Here is a 19,518-nt window from a genome sequence, read left to right as displayed (position 1 = left end):
GGCTTTGGGGAGAAGTGGAAGGAAAAAGAAAAATCTTTAAAAAAGAATTGCGATAAATGAGTTGGGAAATTTTCTAGTTTTCTTATCCTTCTCAGGAGTTCTTGTATAACATGAATTATTTTAAAACTAGCTCTGGGGCCGGCCTGGTGGCGCAGAGGCTAAGTTTGCTGGTTCGGATCCTGGGTGTGGACATGGCACTGCTTGGCAAAAGCCATGCTGTGGCAGGCCTCCCACATATAAAGTAGAGGAAGATGGGCATGGATGTTAGCTCAGGGCCAGTCTTCCTCAGCAAAAAGAGGATTAGCAGCAGATGTTAGCTCAGGGCTGATCTTCCTCAAAAACAAAACAAAAACAAAACTAGCTCTGCTGCCGCAGCGCTTCCGGTATTACTGTAAGGCTGGGAGAAGCGTTCTGGTGGTGACTGACGCAAAGCTGAGGAGGGCGGAGGGTCTGAGAGTCTGAGCCTCTGCGCCTGAGGGGTGGCGAAGTCGGCCTGCACAGAGAGGCCGCCCGGGCTGTGGACTGTCACACTAATCCACGGTGGGAGTGAAGGAGCAGAAGTACAGCCCCCTTCAGGTGCTGCAGGCAGTGCAGAGCACTGGTCCAGAGCTCGCACCCCAGAGCCGGGTGTCTGGGTTAGCATCTTGGCTCCGTTACTTCCTTTCCCTGGGACCTGGGCAAGTGACTTAGCGTCTCTGTGACTGAGGGTTTTAGTTGTAAAATAAGGGTAATAATACTTAATAGGATTATGGCGACGATTAAACCAGGTAATATATGTTAGTTTTTACAAAACTATATGTAGTATCTATAATTATTTTATTTACAAAATTTAAAAATTACGTGCAGTCCAATCTCTTGTTTTATTGCTTCTAAGCAAAAGTTTGTCTTCCATCCTCTAAACCAGCGCTGTCCAACAGAAGCACACGATAGTGTTGCCACATATGTAATTTAACATTTTCTACTAACCACATTAAAAAGATAAAAAGAAGCAGGTGAGGCTAGTTTTAATACTGTATTTAACCCAATAATTCATAATATTATCAGTTCAGTGTGTAATCAGTATAAAATTATTACTGAGAGAGTTTGCGTTCTCTTTGCTGTTTTGAGTCTAAGCAGCATGGGGTGTGTTTTACGTCTGCAGTACATTTCAGTTGCTCAGCAGCCCCTCGTGGCTGGAGGCTTTGCTCATTAATCTTTTTTATTCCAAAAGTGTTCCATTTATCGATCGCTGTGAATGAGCCACTCCAAAACTTAGTAGTTTAAACAGCAAGGGTTTATTATTTCTCACTAGTCTCACTCACCCAGCTTGTACACACAAGATTGGTGATTATTGCCTGAATCAATTATTACCCTGATAGTTATAACATTTTCTAATTCCGTGATTCCTTCTACATTTATTAGTTGGAATTCTATGGTAAAGGAGAACTTTTCTTTCTCCCTCATTTAGTCGTCTATTTAATTAGACAGCAGCACGAATTTATAGATTCTTGTTTTGTTCAGTAGGTTATTATCCATAATTTATTTGAATGTTCAAGTAGTCTGACCAATGGTCATTATGTATATGATAGTCAGACAACTTGAACTTTCAAATAAGTAAAATATTTTATTTTTTTTGCAAATTTCCCATATTACCCCTGCCACTATGCATGCATAGCCTCCCCATTATCAACATCACTCACTAGAATGGTACATTTTTTTTTTTTTACCAAGGATGAAGCAATATTGACATCATAATCACCCAAAGTTCATAGTTTACCTTAGGGGATTCACTCTTGCTGTTGTACATTCTATGGGTTTTTGACAAATGTATAATGACATCCATCATTATAATATAGAGACTATTTTTCACTGCCCTAAAAATCTTCAGTGCTCTGCTTTTTCATCTCTCCCTGCCACCTTCCGGCAACTGCTGATCTATTTATTGTCTCCATAGTTTTGCTTTTTCCAGAATGTCATTTAGTTGTAACTATACAGTATGTAGCCTTTTCAGATTGGCTTCTTTTACTTAGTAATATGCATTTAAGGTTCCTCCATGTCTTTTCATGGCTTGATAACTCATTTCTTTTTAGCTCTGAATAATATTCCATTGTCTAGATGTACCATAGTTTATCCATTCACTGGCTGAAGGACATCTTGGTTGCTTACAAGTTTTGGCAATTATGAATAATAAAGCTGCTGTAAACATCTGTGTGTAGATTTTTGTGATTGCTCCAAAGAGCGTAATTGCTAGATTGTATGGTAGAGGTATGTTTAGTTTTATAAGAAACTGCCAAACTCTCTTCCAAAGGAGCTGTATCACGTTGCATTCCACCAGCAATGACTGAGAATTCCTGGTGTTTCACATCCTGGCCAGCAGTTGATGTCCGTGTTTTGGATTTTGGCCATTCTAATAAGTTGTTGTTTTAATTTGCATTTCCCTGTGATGTGGAGCATCTTTTCGTATGCTTATTTGCCATCTGTGTATCTTCTTTGGTGAGGTGTCTGTTAATTGCTTTGGCCCTTTTTTTTTTATTACAACATAATGGGTTTATATTTAATATAGTATTTCTCACTATGGAGATGTTAGTTAATATAAAGTTTTTTTAACATTAAATCGCTACTCCATTTCAACGTCAATATAAAGTATTTTTTTTTACATTAAATCTCTTCTCCATTTCACTGTTAGATACACTGAATACATTTTTTTATCCTTCTTCCCACCAAAGAAATAAAATTTTAATTTCTGTCTGACTGTATATCATATCTAAGTACAATATTAACTTGGGAGATAACAAAAACAAAAATATAATAAAAATATGGAGAAAAGACTCCAAAAAGATGCAGGGGGCAGTGATTACAACTGAACAGTGGTGATTTCCTAGGATTCTGGGCCAGAGCTTCCTTCTTCCTGTTTCATGTGCTTTGAGAATTCTGAAACTATGAAATGTTACATATGCAAACTTCAGCCCTCTTACTTTGATCCTCTTTCTAAGCAGCAAATACAAATTATAGACTGCATTTGTCAGTACATCATTTGTTGGGAAACTGTTCTTTCCATTTAACATATATCAATTTGTTCCCATTTATAGTGAAACAGTTAATTAAGAATGTGAATTTACCCTATTCACTATTTCTTGGGAACTTCCAGACACCAAAGCTCTGTTTTTAGCCTCAACAGCACAAAGATTTTCAGGGCAAGGTTTGATTCAGGAGGCTCTTCAAAGTCACATCTGTCCATTTCTCTTTCGTGCATATATCCCCAAACAAGCACAAATGCCTGTAATGCTGAGTACCACACCTAACAAGAGAGCAACTGCATCTCCAGTTTCTACTGCTTCAACAACAGGCAGCACCCAAAGCAGTGAAATGAGGACTAAGAACACTTGAGTTGAAACTGAGGTCATGATGCTGGGGTCTTCAAGTGGCTGGATCTTGAGGGCTGAAGGTCTCAAAGAAATGGTATATGTCTAATTCTATCTGACTTGAAATACTCCTTTCTTGGGGCTCCGGATGCTGAGACTAAGAGCTTCTGCGTGACACCGCCTTCCACGAAGCAGCCATTACAGAAATGGCGAGGAGGGCCACTTTGGCCCATTTTTTAATCAAGTTGTTTGTTTTCTTATTGTTGACTTATGAGTTCTTTGTATATTTTAGATTATAGTCCTTTATCAGATGTGTCTTTTGCAAATATTTTCTCCCATTCTGTGGCTTTTCTCCTCATTCTCTTGACATTGTCTTTTGCAGAGCAGAAGTTTTTAATTTTAATGAAGTCCAGCTTATCAAATCTGTCATGAATTGTGTCTTTGGTGTTGTATCTAAAAAGGCATCGCCATACCCAAGGTCAGCTAGGTTTTCTCCTATGTTATCTTCTAGGAGTTTTATAGTTTTATGTTTTACATAAAACACCTTAAGTGTTGATCCGTTTTGAGTTTGTTTTTGTGAAGGATGTAAGGGCTATGTCTAGCTTCATTTTTTTGCTTGTTGATGTCCAAGTCCATCAACATTTGCTGAAGAGACTGTCTTTGCTCCATTGTATTTCATTTACTCCTTTGTCAGATATCATTTGACCATATTCATGGGAGTCTATTTCTGGGCTCATTATTCTGTTCCGTTGATCTACTCGTCTGTTCTTTTGCCAATACCACGCTGACTTGATTGCTGTAACTTTATAGTAAGTCTTGAAGTTGGGTAGCATCGTCCCTCCTACTCTGTTCTCCTTCACATTGTGTTGGCTATTCTGGGTCTTTTGCCACTCCATGTAAACTTTAGAATCAGTTTGTTGATATTCATAAAATAACTTGCTGGGATTTTGATTAGGATTGCCTTGAATCTATATATCAAGTTGGGAAGAACTGATGTTGTGACAATATTGAGTTTTCCTATTCATGAACATTGAATATCTCTCCATTTCTTTAGTTCTTCTTTGATTTCATTTATCAGACTTTTGTAGTTTTCCTCATACAGATCTTATACACATTTTGTTAGATTTATACCTAAGTATTTAAGTTTTTGGTGTGCTAAGGTAAATGTTATTGTTTTTAATTTCAAATTCTACTTGTTCATTGTTGATATACAGTGACCATAATATTTTTAATTGAGAAAATACTGTCTCTGCATGAGCTGAGGTACATGGTAAGATAAGAGCAAATTCTGCTATATGAAGGATATTCTCTGTTCCATTTTTTTCCATGTTAAAAGTAATGTTTCCATGTTAAAAGTAAAAATGTTTCAGCTCAAACATTTTACAGGATCTGTCTTTTTGCCTGCAGAGTACCATGCCTATCTTTAACAAATATTTTTGCAACACAAAACTTGTCAAGAAAATTGTCTCTATTCATGGTTCTTTTGAATGTTTCATTAAATTTAGTTGCTGCAATATCACAGGGTTTCTCAGTTTCACTTCATGTCAGTATAGAATATGCCTATCCCTTAAAAAATACTAACTTAATGAACAGAAGTTTGTTTCTACAAATGAGATATTTCCAAAGCATGATTACAAAATTTCCAAGTTAAATCTAGGGCAAATTAAGCCCATCTCATGTTAATATTTTGCTAAATCAAAAAAGATCCAGGAGAGGCCTGCCCAGTGGCATAGTGGTTAAGTTTGCACTCCCCACTTCGGCAGCCCGGAGTTTGTGGGTTTGGATCCCAGGTATGGACCTACACACTGCTCATCAAGCCATGCTGTGGTGGCATCCCACATACAAAGTAGAAGAAGATTGGCACAGATGTTAGCTCAGGGACAATCTTCCTCAAACAAAAAGTGGAGGATTGGCAACAGATGTTAGCTCAGGGACAATCTTCCTCACACACACACACACACACACACACACACATGATCCAGGACAAAAGCTAAATCAGGATGCTGGGATAACCTGGGACAGTCCTGGCAAGGGCTCACCCTCTGTAAAAGGCCTTTCATGATCTGGTCCAGCCACATTTCTACTGCCCTCTCCCCGTCTGTGGTCTTGTCTCACCCAGCTCTTTGCTTTGGTAGACTCATGTTTACCTCCACTCCATAATTACTAACGTCTTTATTTTATGGATGAAAGACTGATCCTGGAGAATCAGGTAACTTGTTCAAGGATGAGAGTAGTATGTGGCTGATTCAGGGTGGAACCAGTGTAGTCTGACTCCAGAGGCCACTTGCTTAGCCCCTGTTCTGTACTGTGCTGTGCTCTGGTGCCTGTCTGCTCCCATGGGATAGACACATGTGGCCTCCAGGAGGAGAGGGACTGTGTCTGCCTTGTTCATTGTGGTAACTTTAATAAATATTTCTTAAATGAATGAAGGAACTGAGGGCCTGTCACCACCTCTGAATTCATGTCACTTGAGTGGGACCTTTGGATAAGTACTTTTTTATTTTTAATTTGAAACATTTTTTCCCTTGAAATAAATAGATCTGATGAGAAATTAGCATGAGTTAAATTAGCAGTTCTATATTTAGAAACTTTACGGGAAAAGAAGTCCGCATCACTCTAGTACTGACGAGTCAGTTGTGAGTCCCAGCTCCCCCTGCCGTGGCTAATGCCTGCCTTTTCTCCCTTTTTCCTGGGGGTGTGACAACAGGAGAAATAACCTCAGGTTCCTTCTGTACGCTGTATGAAGTGTCCCTCAAACGTGTATAACCTTAAAACAGCAACAAGAGCGGCAACAACATTGACAACAAAAATGATAGTAGAAAAGAGAAGCAGAGGTTAACTGATTTTGGGGGCTTCGCCTGATAGCCTTCCACGTCTGCCCAAGTTTTCCTTAATGCTTTGAGACAAGGATATGTAACAATCTCTCAGGTGTTTTGGGCTTTAATAACATTGTTTTGGTTTGACCAAGTAAGTTTGTCATTCTTTAAGTCTGTGATTCCCTGTATGTCTGAAAGAGTATTAAGAGTTTTGTATTAATGTCATCTTATTCGAATTATGACTCTGTTTTCTTCCCTGTTCTCCTTTTAGGCTCTTTCAAGACACTTATTCTTCCATCAGTAAGTATCCCTTTAAAAAAATTTGGTTTCAGATATTTTGTTGGCTTTTCTATCAGTGTCTATTTCTTGTGTGTTTGGCTCAGTCCCATCTGCAGGTTATTTAAGAATGAGGTTACTTCAGGGAGCTTGCATCAGCCTCCTCAAACTCATAGCAAGGTTTCCTCTTGTAAAAAGGAGATCTTCACTGAGGGAAACTGACTGGACCATCAGCCAGGAGCCTGGGCCAGCTTGGTCCTGCTTCCGCCTTCACGAGCCTGACTGCCTTGAACGTGGAATTAACAGTCCGTGCCTCAGTTTCCTTCTTGAAAAGGAATGCTCTGCTGAGCCATGTGGGAGCCTGAGGCAAAGGAAACGTCAGTGACGCTGATCTTGTCTTTGTTTAAAATTTTGATTTTTTTGTGCATGATTTAATTTTTCGCATTGCTTTTGCTACTTTAAAATATTTTAAATACTAAGAGAATTACTTATCTTGATTACTGACATTTTTGGTCCTCTGTTAAATTTTACACTTGAGGCAAGTGTCCTGGCGTTGGAAAAGGGGATCAGGATGCTGTCTCTGTTTCACAGGGACACCCTGGAGGTGAAAGGAGATGGGAAAGAATTTGCTGTAGAAGTGGAAGGGGTTATTATTTTGTTGAGAGAATCATAAAAACTGGTTATTCAGTGTTGTTTGTTAACCAATCCTATTTCCCATGGCTTTGATTTGGAAGTTCATACTTTTATTCTTGTGTTCTGTTTTGGAGCTTCACACATTTCATGTACAATAGAGTCGACACAGCATCCAGCAGGAGATGTGATCTGACAGACTTTCCTGAGAGCAGCTGACTAATGGCTCTGAGCCGACACGCCGCGTCCTTATGTAGGACCTGCACTGCCTAAGAGGCCATTACCTCTTGAAAGTTCCTTGTCAAGCACATTCGGAAACCATGTTCATTTTAGGGGGTTCTTAGAGAATAGAGTCCTTTATAAAAATTGCTTATGTTCCATAGCTATTATGTTTGTTGCCTATTATGTTTGTACTTCCCTTACTAAGAAGTACGCTGCTGCTAACAATAGAAGGTGGGGGAAAAAGGCAGGAGCAGGCAGACATGGGGAAAACCCCAGTCCTAACTGATGATAAAGCATTAGATTGCTTAAAGTTAACGAGAATGTGTGTAATTCTATTGAAAGAGTATTCCAATGAGAAAATTAAAATAAATCGTCTGTGATATAGTTGTCCTAGAGCAGAAGGGGGTGAGGTTTAAGTTCAGGAATCGCAGCTTAAAGCACAAAACCATCTGGTTCCCTCAGAGCACTCTGCAGGTGCACAGGCTGGAAGTGGAGACCAGCTGAGAGGAGAAGGCATGCCGTGGCCAGGGCCACCTGGGCTCATTCCAGCGATGCTCGTGCAGACTGTCCTCATCTGAACTGTCATGAGCTGGAAATTTGGCTCCTATTATTCTTTTAAGTCTTAATTATATGAAATACTAACTTCAACATCTTATATCTGTCTTTAATTTAATGCCATTTCTATTGTATGTAGATGTAGCAATTATTTATTGAAAGCCTTACTAGAGATTCTATTTAGGACTATATCCCTTTATAGTAAAACAAAATTTTAAAGACTTAGTCATAAAATGTCTGGGAAAATTTCAGTGTTTGGTGAGAATAAAAGGTTCTGCATTTTTATGAGATTTCAATTAAAATAGACCCAACTTTCAAAGTGTGCTTACATTCTGTTGTTTGTAAATGTAATACTTTAAATTATTTTGTAAGGTCCTTGTAAATTTTTTCTGTAAAGTATGAATATTTTGACTGCATTAGAACAAGTGTGGTTTTAATATCTGATTAGCTCATCATTTGTACTTTTAATACACTAAAATCAGCCTTCAATAAGAAGTAAATAAAAACCATAATTGATGCTTAATGTGAAGATTATTTTTTGTACAAAATATATTAGAAAAAGTTTTTTCTTTTCTTTGTAAGTAAATCCAACTTAAAACAAGGGAGTAGTTTTTAAAATTAGAAATGTTTTTAAAGTTTATTTTAAGTAAAATTACTAATATATTTTCAATAGAAGCTGTCATCTTAAATTTCTCATTTTTATTTTTTGACATTTCCATTACTTTTAGTAATTGGAGTTATTAATGAGGTAAAGGAGATAAATGCTCTTACGTTATCTCTGTTTCCTTAAGGCAATTGATCTTTCAGAGGAGGTGAAATGGTTTTAGACAGCCCAAATTAGAATGAGAAATCCATTCAACATCACTATCGGGGAAATGCAAATCCAAGTTACAATGAGATATCACCTCACTCCAGTCAGAATGGCTGTAATTAACAAGACAGGAAACAAGTGTTGGAGAGGATCTGGAGAGATGGGAACCCTTGTTCACTGCTGGTGGGAGTGCAAACTGGTGCAGCCACTATGGAAAGCAGTGTGGAGATTCCTCAGAAAATTAAGAATAGTTCTACCGTATGATCCAGCTATTCCACTGCTGGGTATTTATCCAAAGAACTTAAAAACATGAATGTATAAAGATACATGCACCCCTATGTTCATTGCATCATTATTCACAATAGCCAAGACTGGAAGCAACCTAGGTGCCCATCAAGGGACGAATGGATAAAGAAGATGTGGTATTTATACACAATGGAATACTACTCAGCCATAAGAAATGGTGAAATCTAGCCATTTGTGACAATATGGATGGATCTTGAGGGTATTATGCTAAGTGAAATAAGTCAGAGGGAGAAAGTCAAATACCATATGATCTCACTCATAAGTAGAAGATAAAAACAACGACAAACAAACGCATAGCAACGGAGATTGGATTGGTGGTTACCACAGGGGAAGGGGGGAGGGAGCAGGGCAAAAGGAGTGATTAGGCACAAATGTGTGGGGATGGATTGTAATTAGTCTTTGGGTGGTGACTGTGACGTAATCTACACAGAAATCGAAATACATAACGATGTACACCTGAAATTTATATAATGTTATAAACCACTGTTACCACAATAAAGAAAGAATCAAAAAAAAAAAAGAAAAAAGAATGAGAAATCCATTTATTGTCCACCAAGGACCTTTCTGAGCGGGGCTTCTTTATGAAGCCTGGCAGAGAGCTATCATCTGCTTAGAGAGTTTGCATTTGTGTGCGCAAAAGAGACTTAGTGTAACTGAGAATCAGCCATGCTCAGATGCTGATTGATATTTTCTTGCTCAAAGCCCTTCAATATTTTACACCCCAGCCTCTTGTCGTGTGCCAGACAGGCTCCAATTGTGGGAAGTACATCTTTCTCTAGCCCTGTGCCCTCAGCGCAACATGTAGGAGTTCAAACTCTCTGAGTTAAATAATTGGTACTTGTATAAGAGATATGGGAGTCTCTTATCAGGGATCTCTTTATTACCAATTCTGGGAAGCCTTTTCAGTAATTGTGGCTGGCAGAAGGCAGTCGACCTGCAGAGATTCAGGAGCTTTTGTAACTTTCTGGTGTCCTCTCCACTCTGGGAAGCAGGTTACAACCTATTCCAGGTCTGGCACAGAGTGAAAATTCCATAAAGATGGCTTAAAATCCACAACATTTTCTCCAGTCTCCTCCTCATTGTGTCTCTCTACCATTAACAGTGGAGGCCCAGGGTCCACACTGACAACTAGAGTCTGGGCGACGCTCCAGGCCATGTGCTGATGCCCCATGGTTCATGGAGGTGCCCCAGGACTACTGATAATGCCACATCCATGCTGTCAGCTGTGACTTTCCAGCACTGAGATTAGCACTGAGGCTTTGAGGATCCCAAATTACCTAAATTTTACATATGGGGAGGCAAGGTTTCTAATGGGAGAGTTGAAAAAAAAAGTTAGGGACACAGAAAGCAACAGAATGATAGTGGATGCCGTCTCCCCTTGAGGCAATGTCACACCCTGAAGGAGGATGGAGTAGGGGACAGAGTGAATGTTTTTGGACACGTTTGTGTTAATTCTAATTCTCTTAACTCTTTGGCCACCTCATGGTTAATAGGCGTCTTCAGTTTCGGTCCTCTACAGCATGAATTTGACATAAGTCTTCAGTCTACTATCGGTTCTGGGGCCTCTGTGCCACTAAAAATGACCAAACTATATCGTCGTCATAAAGAGCAATCCCATCAAATATCGTATTTTTAAACATGAAATATTTATAAATCTTTGCCATATATAAACATGAGATATGCTGTTTTCTGACATATATATTTTCCTGCTTATAGTGTTAAGGAATCTGTTTAAAAGAATCTGAGGACTGAAGTATTACTTGAGAAAATAGAATCTAAGAATGCAAGTTCCAGGCTGGACTTTCTGCCCCGCTGGGGCACACATCTTTGGTTCACATTGTATCCCAGAAGGTGCTCAATAAATATCTGTTTATTGAAGAAAAGCAAAAGTCAGCACTAGAGGTCATTTGAAGGTGACGTTACTGATTTTTTTCCTAATATTTTATTATGAAATTTTGAAATATACAAAAAACTTGAAAGAATTTCACAGTGAACAGCACTTGGAATCTGCCATTAGCATTTTCCCGTCCTTACTCTGTCACGTGGCCTCCAGCTACCCATCTCTTCATCAGTTAGTTCTTGTTATTTTTAAAAGGCATTTCCAAGTAAGTTGCAGACATCAGTACTTTTCTCCCTATTTCCTGCTGACCATTTTATTGGAGGTTTGTTACATTTCCTTCATGTTCTTATCCATGTTGCCAGCTTTATGCTGGTCGCTTTTATTGGAAAATCCCCTCTGAACTTTCTGTGGACAAACCTTATTTGCAAAAAGGAGTCAGAATGTAGTTTCAGAACTTCAGGTTTATTAGTCTGAAAATGAACTAAAAGTCAGGTGTGCTAGTTACTTGTTGTGTAACCTGTTATCCCAAAACTTTGGTGTAACAGCAATAACCCTTTATTGCTTCTCACAGTATCTGTGGGTCTGGAGTGTGGGACCCACGTGGTTGGCTGGGTCTGACTTTGGGTCTCGTGAGGGTGCCATCAGGATGTCAGCCAGAGCTGCAGTCGTCTGAAGGCTTCCCCAGGGCTGGGTCCTCTGTCAGAAGGTTCATCCCCAGGGCTGCCAAGCTGGTGGTGGTGTTGGCAGAGGCCTCATTTCCCCCGCTGTGAGCTTCTCCATACCCTTCCTGAGTGACCTCATCATATGGTGGCTGGCTTCCCCCAGAGATGGATCCAAGAAAGAGAGAGCCAGCCAGAAACAACCCTTTTTATGATGCAGCCTCATTCTGTTTTTGAGAAGCGAGTCACTAAGTCGGGGGAATTAGGCTCTGTGTTTTGAACGGACAAGGGTCAGAGAGTTTTTGACATATTTTAAAGCCACCACGTGAAGTCTCCTGATAGTAGCATAGCTCATCTTGGGTTTGAATGTCAGCTGGTGACCTGGAACAGCTTCCTCAACTCCTCCAAGCCCCAGTTTTCTTGTTTGTAAAATGGTGTTAGTGAGAGCACCCAGCTGAAGGGAGGTAAAATGACATAGGTGTGCAAGCTGCTGAGGTGGGCTTCTGGGCTGTTCGCACGAGAAGGCGGCGTGTCTACTCATAATAGAAACAGGAAGTAGTGGTGCCATCATCTCTACCAGGGCTGTGACAGGTGATGAGCGAGATGCAGGAAGGGAGTGCACCACAGCAAAGAGCTTGGGAGAGCGGAGTGAGGACGCCCACCTCGTGCAGATGTGCCTTTCTCTGGCTGACCGCATCGGGGGGCAGGCGTGGAAGGGGATGTGGGGATGTCGGATGCTCTGACCACGAGGACCGTGAGGGAGGAGCTGGCACGTGGAGCAGAAGATGACAAGGCATCTACTGCTGAGAGAGCTGTGTGGCGTGCGTCCTGCGGGTTAATCCGAGAGCAAACCACAGGCTGTTAAGAGAGAGACAGTGAATTGTTTAACTTTGGTGCCTCAGAGGGGCAAATTTTTCAGCAATTACTTGTGATAATACTAGGTATTTAAATTTTCTAACTTGTAAGTAAGAACTTTTTCGAGGTAAAATAATGAGACCTTGATATGTCTGATCTTTTTTTCCAGCTACCTCTGAACAGTGCAGATGAGATTTATGAGCTACATGTAGCTGGACGTGCCCAGGATGAGATTTTATTCAGTAATAGCACTCGCTTATCATTTGAGACCAAGAGAATGACTGTCTTCATTCAAACAGACAAGTCCCTATACAAGCCAAAGCAAGACGTGAAGTTTCGTATTGTCACACTCTTCTCAGATTTTAAACCTTGCAGAACTGCTGTGAACATTCTCATTAAGGTGAGTGCCAGATAGACGTGATCCAGGAGTTTGAGCCGCCTCACTGCAGCTCTCTTGGAAGTCCTGCTCATGTTCCTGATGCTGGAATACCTTAGAAGTCCCTGTGGATGAGCTTCCCTCCCAGCATGGGATTCTCTCTGGAAAGACAGACGGTGGAGCAATAGGTTAAGACCTCAGGCCCCAGAGTTGGCCTGTGGGGTCCAGTCCTGGCTTCTTCGTTGACTAATTCATTTGTGGAGCATTTGTGGAACTTCCATGTTCCAGGTCCTGGGATAGGGCAGTGAACAGGACTGATTAGGACTTTGCTCACTCTGATCTTATGTTTTAGTGGCTCCTGGGGAGATGGACAATAAATATACACACAGACATCTATATAACAGGATTGGGGGGGGGTCTGTGTGTGTGTGAGAGGGAGAGAGTGGGAGTATTTGTGTGTGCTGTTTTCTGTCGGGTTGTTCGGGAGGGCCTATGTGAGCAGAGACCTAAAGGAAGTAAAAGAAGGAGCCCATGCAAAGCGTATGCAAAGGACCTGAGGTGGGAGCGTTGCGTGTTTGGGTAAACAACAAGCTGGCCATGCACTGGAGCACAGGAAGTGAGAGGACAGTGAGACGAGATCAGACACAGGAGGGCATGTTGGGGGAGGGATCATAGAGGGTCTTCTTGGCCGTGATGTGGACTTTGGATTTTACTTTGAGTGAAATGAGAATTCACTGGAGAATTTTGAGGCTAGACATGGTGTGACATAACATCTTAAAAGGATCACTGTCTGCTCTGTGAAGAATAGATGCCAGCTGTCAAACCTTGAGGAAATTAATTAACCTCTCTGAGCCTCAGTTTCCTTATTTGTAAAATGTGTAATAATAATAATACCTCACAAAGGTTTTTGTGAGGATTAAGTGAGATAATTCAGGTGAAGCACTCAGAGCCGAGCCTGGCACACAGCCCATGCTCACTAAACATCAGCTGTCATCATCCTGGGACCCTCCTGTGGCAGGGAGTCGTTTGGCCTCCACTGCCTGCACGCTCTGGTGATCCAGATGCAGTGTCGTTAGCAGACGAGTGCTTTCTTGTGAGAGCCAAGTTGAAGAAGGCTGGGATTCGGCTGGACGTGGTTTCTACCTTCGAGCTGAGAGGAAGACTAGATGCTCAAGCCTGCTGGGGACATAGGTGACCAACTCGTCCCGGTTTGCGTGGGACTCTCTTGATTGTAGACCTGAGAGTCTGCGGTCCTGGGCACCCCTGGTCCTGAGCCTTCAGTCACCCTCGATGTGCTGGTGGATGATGCAGAACGCAAGGCAAACGCAGGCTTTTCAGTGCAGGATCTTCCTACTCTCCTTAGTTTCTTTGTTGTTATAAATTAAAGAAAGTCGAGCACACAAACATGTATACATATGACTTGAAGCCGAGACGTGTTGTAGCAAGTGTGGCGTTGGCTGGCCTGTGCTCCGTGTGTAGTGCTGGGCTGCGCTGTGTCGCTTCGGAGTGTGCAGTGTCGTGAGTTCCTGTCCCGCTGTTGATTGCAGTGTCTGTGCAGCCGACTGACGTAGGGAGCAGCGTTTCTACGTTCATGTCAGTCTCCAAGCACGGTTTTATGGACTCCATTCATACCATCCTTCATCCTTTATCCACATGTACTGAGAACTTACTGTGTGCCAGAAACTGTGTGTAAAATGGAGGATTTAGTAGTAAATGTCTGCCTGTCTCTGGCTGTTTACGTTCAGTCTGCCTCCTTCTGCCTCACGCAAATGAAAGGCAGCGCTGGATAGATTGCATGTTGTAGGCATTTACCCAGAGCTAACCCTGCTGATTCTGGCATCTGGTCTGTGCATTTGTACAGTTTTGCGTCTCTGTAACTCTGCTTTAGCATCTGTCTTTGAAACCTGTCATTTATAGATTTGTTGGGCTGTTCTCTCCAGTTTCTGGCTTGACTTCCCACATTCGGCTTTAGCAGAGTACTGAGAGCCCTTCCTCTGCTGCCTCTGGTCCTGAGGGCACTACTGGCCTGGCCACCATGTGGCCCTCTTGGCCAGGGGAAGGGAGTTTAAAGTAAAATTCCACCTGGAACCCGGAGCGTTTGGGATCGGTGAATGGGGGTGGCCGCCTTCCGCTCCCTGTGGCAGCAGTGAGGCTGGGGCCTGAACTCAGGGGCAGCTGCCTCCTTCCTTGGAGCCTACAGAGGCCGGGTCGAGTGCTGTGCAGACCCCCACGGCTGTGCTTCCCACCTGAGGGCAGCTGTTTGGGCCGGGCTTCCCCACACGCTGACGTTTTCTACATCTGTCAGGGTGGAATAGCTGGTTTCTGGGAAAAACCTCCCAGGAAAAAGTGGGGTTTAGTGTGACAGGAGCTTGGACTCGGACTGAGTTGTGCTTCCAGCACAGCAGCACCTGCAGGCTGCTGTGGAGAAGTGCGTCTGAGAGCTAAGAGGCCAACGTTTTGGGACCTTTTTGGGTCTTGCCCAGCCAAGAATGACTGCAGGCCGTGGCTAAAATATTGACTGTCACAGCATGTTCAGGGATGTGCAGTGTGTTTTTGGGGGAGCATTGGGTAGTATTCGTTTTGCCTGCGCCCAAAATATGCCCTACCTCTACTCTAATTCTGACCCCCTCCAGCCGCCTGGCCTCACACTATGGAAGCTGCCGACGCTGTGATGGCAGCTGGCTCGGCTGGCTTCCGCCCTGTCTTTTCTTCTTGGAGAAACTGTTGCTCCTGGTACAGGTGAATGACCTTGTGTTGGACCAGGCATTGTGGGCTTATTTGTGCCCTGCGATTGTGCCTTGACACTCTGGCCTGGAGTCGTGCTGGCAAACCCAGAACCTCAGCCCTGGCTGGGGGAAGGGCCACCTTGGGTAAGCAGTTTGACTTCTCTGATTCTACCTGCTGGACAGATGCCTTCTGCGTGATTCAGGGCTCCAGGGAGCGGCAGAAACACTCCTTGCAGACACGTTTTCCAGCTGGGGAGTGCACTACAAGACAGTCTAGCAGAGGCGGGAGGCAGTGTGCTGTGCTGAGGCACCTGACGGTGATCCAGAACCATCTAGAGGTGACCCAAAGGGTCCCAGGGCCCACATTTCCAGCGTCGTGGCATGTGGCTCTTCTACTTATGACAAGGGCACTTGTTTGCATTGTCTCTGGCTGTCCTGTGTGCCTTCCAGTGGGAGATGACCACATGAGGATGCTGGGCTCTGCTGTGATGTCACCGTGCATGGCCCATTCCACTCCTGATGTGCTCTGTAAAGACTTATGGTGTTTCTGCGTTCTCTATGTCTCCCTTGTTGGTGACAGGCCTAGGTCCAAGACAGGCTTGGGAAACCAGAGGGATTATCTTGTTCATTCTCAACCCTCCAGATCATCCAGGTGCAAAGTCATCAGACTTCAGTTCGGACTTCTTTCATTTGAGGGCCATGGCGCCCCCTGGGAGAAATGGGCATCCTCACCAAAATAATACATCAGAAGAGTATGAACATTTTCCCTACTTTTTAAATAACCCTGGGAATTGTCATTGTTATTATTTTTTATTTTTGTCGGTGTGACAGAAGAAAAATGGTATTTCATTGTTTTCATTTGCATTCCCTTAATTATTAGACAGCATATATTTATTAGCTATTTGTGTTTCTTCCTTTGTTTTGATCCTTTAAACTCTGTAGCCCTCCCTGTGTCATGCTGTGGCAGGCACAGGAGAGCCCACTGCTGCTTACAGCGCCTGTCCCTGGAGTTGGCCAAGGATAGTGGCCTGCTTGGTCTTGACTTGCTTTTGGTCTTTGGTTTTAACAATTAGTTTCTGGCTTCCTAGACTACCCGCTACTCAGTTCTTAGCATTGTGCTTACCTCTGACTCATATTCTCCCCCGCTTGGGGAGAAAGGCTTCTTCTGGCTTCTAATAACTGGGCTAACCCACTACCTCTGGTAAAAGGATAAAGAAGAAGAGTAGGGGAAAATATTTGATCCCCCCCCTCAGGAATTCACAGTCTAGTTGGGGACAAAACCCCCCACATAACCCATGAGTATCTTAAGCAGTACTGTGTCCTCAGGAGTGGTGAACTTGCAGATGTGTTAGGGCCTCCCCAGGAAGGGGTCACTTCTGCATGTAGGAGGCATGTTCAGAAGGCCGGAAGAGGGGGCTTATTTTCCCTGTGGGTCAAAGAAGGGAGGGCCTTCCATGCAGCAATTCCAGAGGCTAGATGGCTTTTGGGGTGAATCGCAACAAATCTGCATATTTGGAGGAAGATGAACCTAGAAATGTAGATGGGGTCAGATTACTAAGCCTAATAAACTATGCGAAGGAGTGTAGACCTCATTCTGTACACAAACAAAAGCCATCGTTACCGAGTGGTCCAGCATAATGATGAGAGCCAGTGTTTATTCACTGATGTTCTATGCCGGGGACAGTGCCAAGCGTTTCAGCCACTTGGCCTGAGTCTCAGATGGGTAACACTGTTAGCAATGGGGAAAATGTGTCAGAGGGCAAGACCAGAGGAGGGAGATTAGGTGCAATAGTTAGAAAACAGGACATCACGTGGATGTGAGGATGGAAAGAAGGAGGCAGATTGGAGAGATGTTAAAGAGACAGAGTTGACAGAGTTGAGAATGTGAGAGGAATCTGAGATGACTTCTGACTCGGCTTGGATGAACGTTCGTGAAGGGATCGTTGTCTGGGAGAGTATAGGAAGACTGAAGTGTTTTCATTTCCTTGGTTTAACATCTCTATGATTCACTTTTTTCTTTTTTTTTTAATTGAGGTTACACTGGTTTATAACATTATATAAATTTTGAGTGTACATCATTATATTTCGACTTCTATAGGGACTACATCATGTTCACCACCAAAAGTCTAGTTTCATCCGTTCATCTGTCATGGTATGCATGTGGCCCATTAATCGTTTTGCCCTCCTCTCACCCTTTTCCCCTCTGGTAATCACCAATCTGTTTTCTGTAGTATGATACACTTTTTTTTTTTTTTTGCTGAGAAAGATTTGCCCTGAACTCACATCTGTTGCCACTCTTCCTCAATTTTTTGCTGAGGAAGATGCACCTTGAGCTAACATCTGTGCCAGTCTTCCTCTATTTTGTATGTTGGTCGCCAACACAGCATGGCTGACAAGTGGTGTAGGACTGCACCCAGACGCTGAACCCAGACTGCTGAAGTGGAGCATCTGAACTTAACCACTAGGACGTGGGGAAGGCCCCCTGATAAACTTTGGTTGAATTAAAAGACACATGGGTTTGAATCCTGTATTCTATCACATATTGGTGCTGTGATACTGGACCATGCCAACTGCTTACAGTTGAGTGCTTACCTAAATTTCTCCAGGCGTCGGTTTTCTCGGCTGTAACGTGAGCAAAATCCTGCCCTGAAGGAGAGTGGTGATGCCTGAGAGATGTGCGAGCTGTAATGATGAGGCAGAGTGCCTGGCACTAGAGGGCTTTGAATGCTTTAATAATCGTGGGGCCTGTCATGTCTACAGCAGCCTTTTCTTTTAACAATAACAGCGTAGGTTTGGTGATGTACACATTGTAGTGTTTTCCATGTCAAGAATTAAAAGGTGGAACAGAATAAAGATGTTCTCAGGAGAATGAGAAAAGAAGAAATTTTGATTTGTCTTCTTTAGTGGTGTAGAGCTGACATTTTCCAAAAACTTTCTTGGTGCCACATTGTGGATGTGCCTGGGAATGCTGCAGGGCACCCCTCATAACCAGATAGGATGGATGTGTACATGGGCAGTCTTTACGGAGCTAACGTTTGTGGTTTCATTGTAGGACCCCAAGTCGAATCTGATCCAGCAGTGGTTGTCAGAACAAAGTGATCTTGGAGTCATTTCTAAAACTTTTCGGTTATCTTCCCATCCAATACTTGGTGACTGGTCCATTCAAGTTCAAGTGAATGTGAGTATAAATATATTTTAAAGGGGAATTTTAAAAGGATTTAAATAGGTCAAGTGGGGAAATATCTCCAAAGTCATTTATTTGATTAACAGAAAAACATTAATCTGAACATTTAGATAAATTGAGTGGTTTATTTTTAATTTACTGTGTTTATCTATGGGTTAGCCTACATTATAATATATTAGAGTTTTAATCATTACTGTTTTTTTCTATAATATAATGTTTGAAGGTTAAAACGTTTCACATTTTAGTATAAAATTGATTAAATGTTTATTTCACTTAATTATTGCATACATAGAGAATTTTAAAACTGAATAAGGAATACATTACCTATTATTTTGGCACATTTTTATGTCTCAGAATAATGACTCCTGATGAGATTGGACTAACCTACTTTATCTTTGTTTTAAAAAGCACAGTGACTTTCAATAGTGTGTCAGTCTTCTGTTCCCCCGTCCTTCTTTCTCCCCTGCTCCTCCACCTGCTTCCTTCCTTTGCTGCCAGTTCGGGCAGCTCTGAGATCTGACAGGGCAGGGCGTTCAGGTGCCCGTCTGTCTGCCCCAGGTTTCTCCTGTGCATCACTGTGTGATGTTTGAAGATTCATTGAATATTTTCCCATTTTTTCTTTGAAATTTATTAAAATGTATATAAATTCACAAATAAGAGCTTTAAAAAATAATGCTACTAGAACAGGGCTTCTCACTGTTGACATTTTGGACAAAAACTCGATGTCACGAGGGCTGTCCTGTGCACTGTAGCATGTTTAGCAGCATCTCTGGCCTCTGCCCACTAGATGCCAGCAGCAGCTCTGCTTCCCTCCACGTGTGACAATCAAAAACATCTGTCCCTTGGGGGAAAATACCCTCCCCCCTCCACTGAGAACCACTTTATTAAGAAAGAATAATCATTCATTAGCATAAGACCTGA

The 19,518-nt window shown here is 42.3% G+C and overlaps 1 protein-coding gene across 1 annotated transcript in view; it reads left to right on the top strand.

The window, feature by feature from the left end:
• The window catches only part of CD109 (CD109 molecule), a gene marked incomplete at its 5' end in the record, with an annotated part of 193,812 nt that overhangs the window by 62,840 nt on the left and 111,454 nt on the right, over positions 1–19,518 (top strand). Inside the window, 3 exons of the mRNA XM_046676265.1 lie at positions 6,429–6,457; positions 12,481–12,711; positions 18,466–18,591. Of these exons, the coding sequence (XP_046532221.1) occupies positions 6,429–6,457; positions 12,481–12,711; positions 18,466–18,591 (386 nt within the window). The remainder of the gene's footprint in view (positions 1–6,428; positions 6,458–12,480; positions 12,712–18,465; positions 18,592–19,518) is intronic.

This window comes from Equus quagga, chromosome 11 (genome assembly GCF_021613505.1).
Source record: "Equus quagga isolate Etosha38 chromosome 11, UCLA_HA_Equagga_1.0, whole genome shotgun sequence".
Taxonomy (NCBI): domain Eukaryota; kingdom Metazoa; phylum Chordata; class Mammalia; order Perissodactyla; family Equidae; genus Equus; species Equus quagga.
The sequence above is the reverse complement of the archived record's forward strand: the minus strand, read 5'-3'. Positions and strand labels throughout refer to the sequence as shown.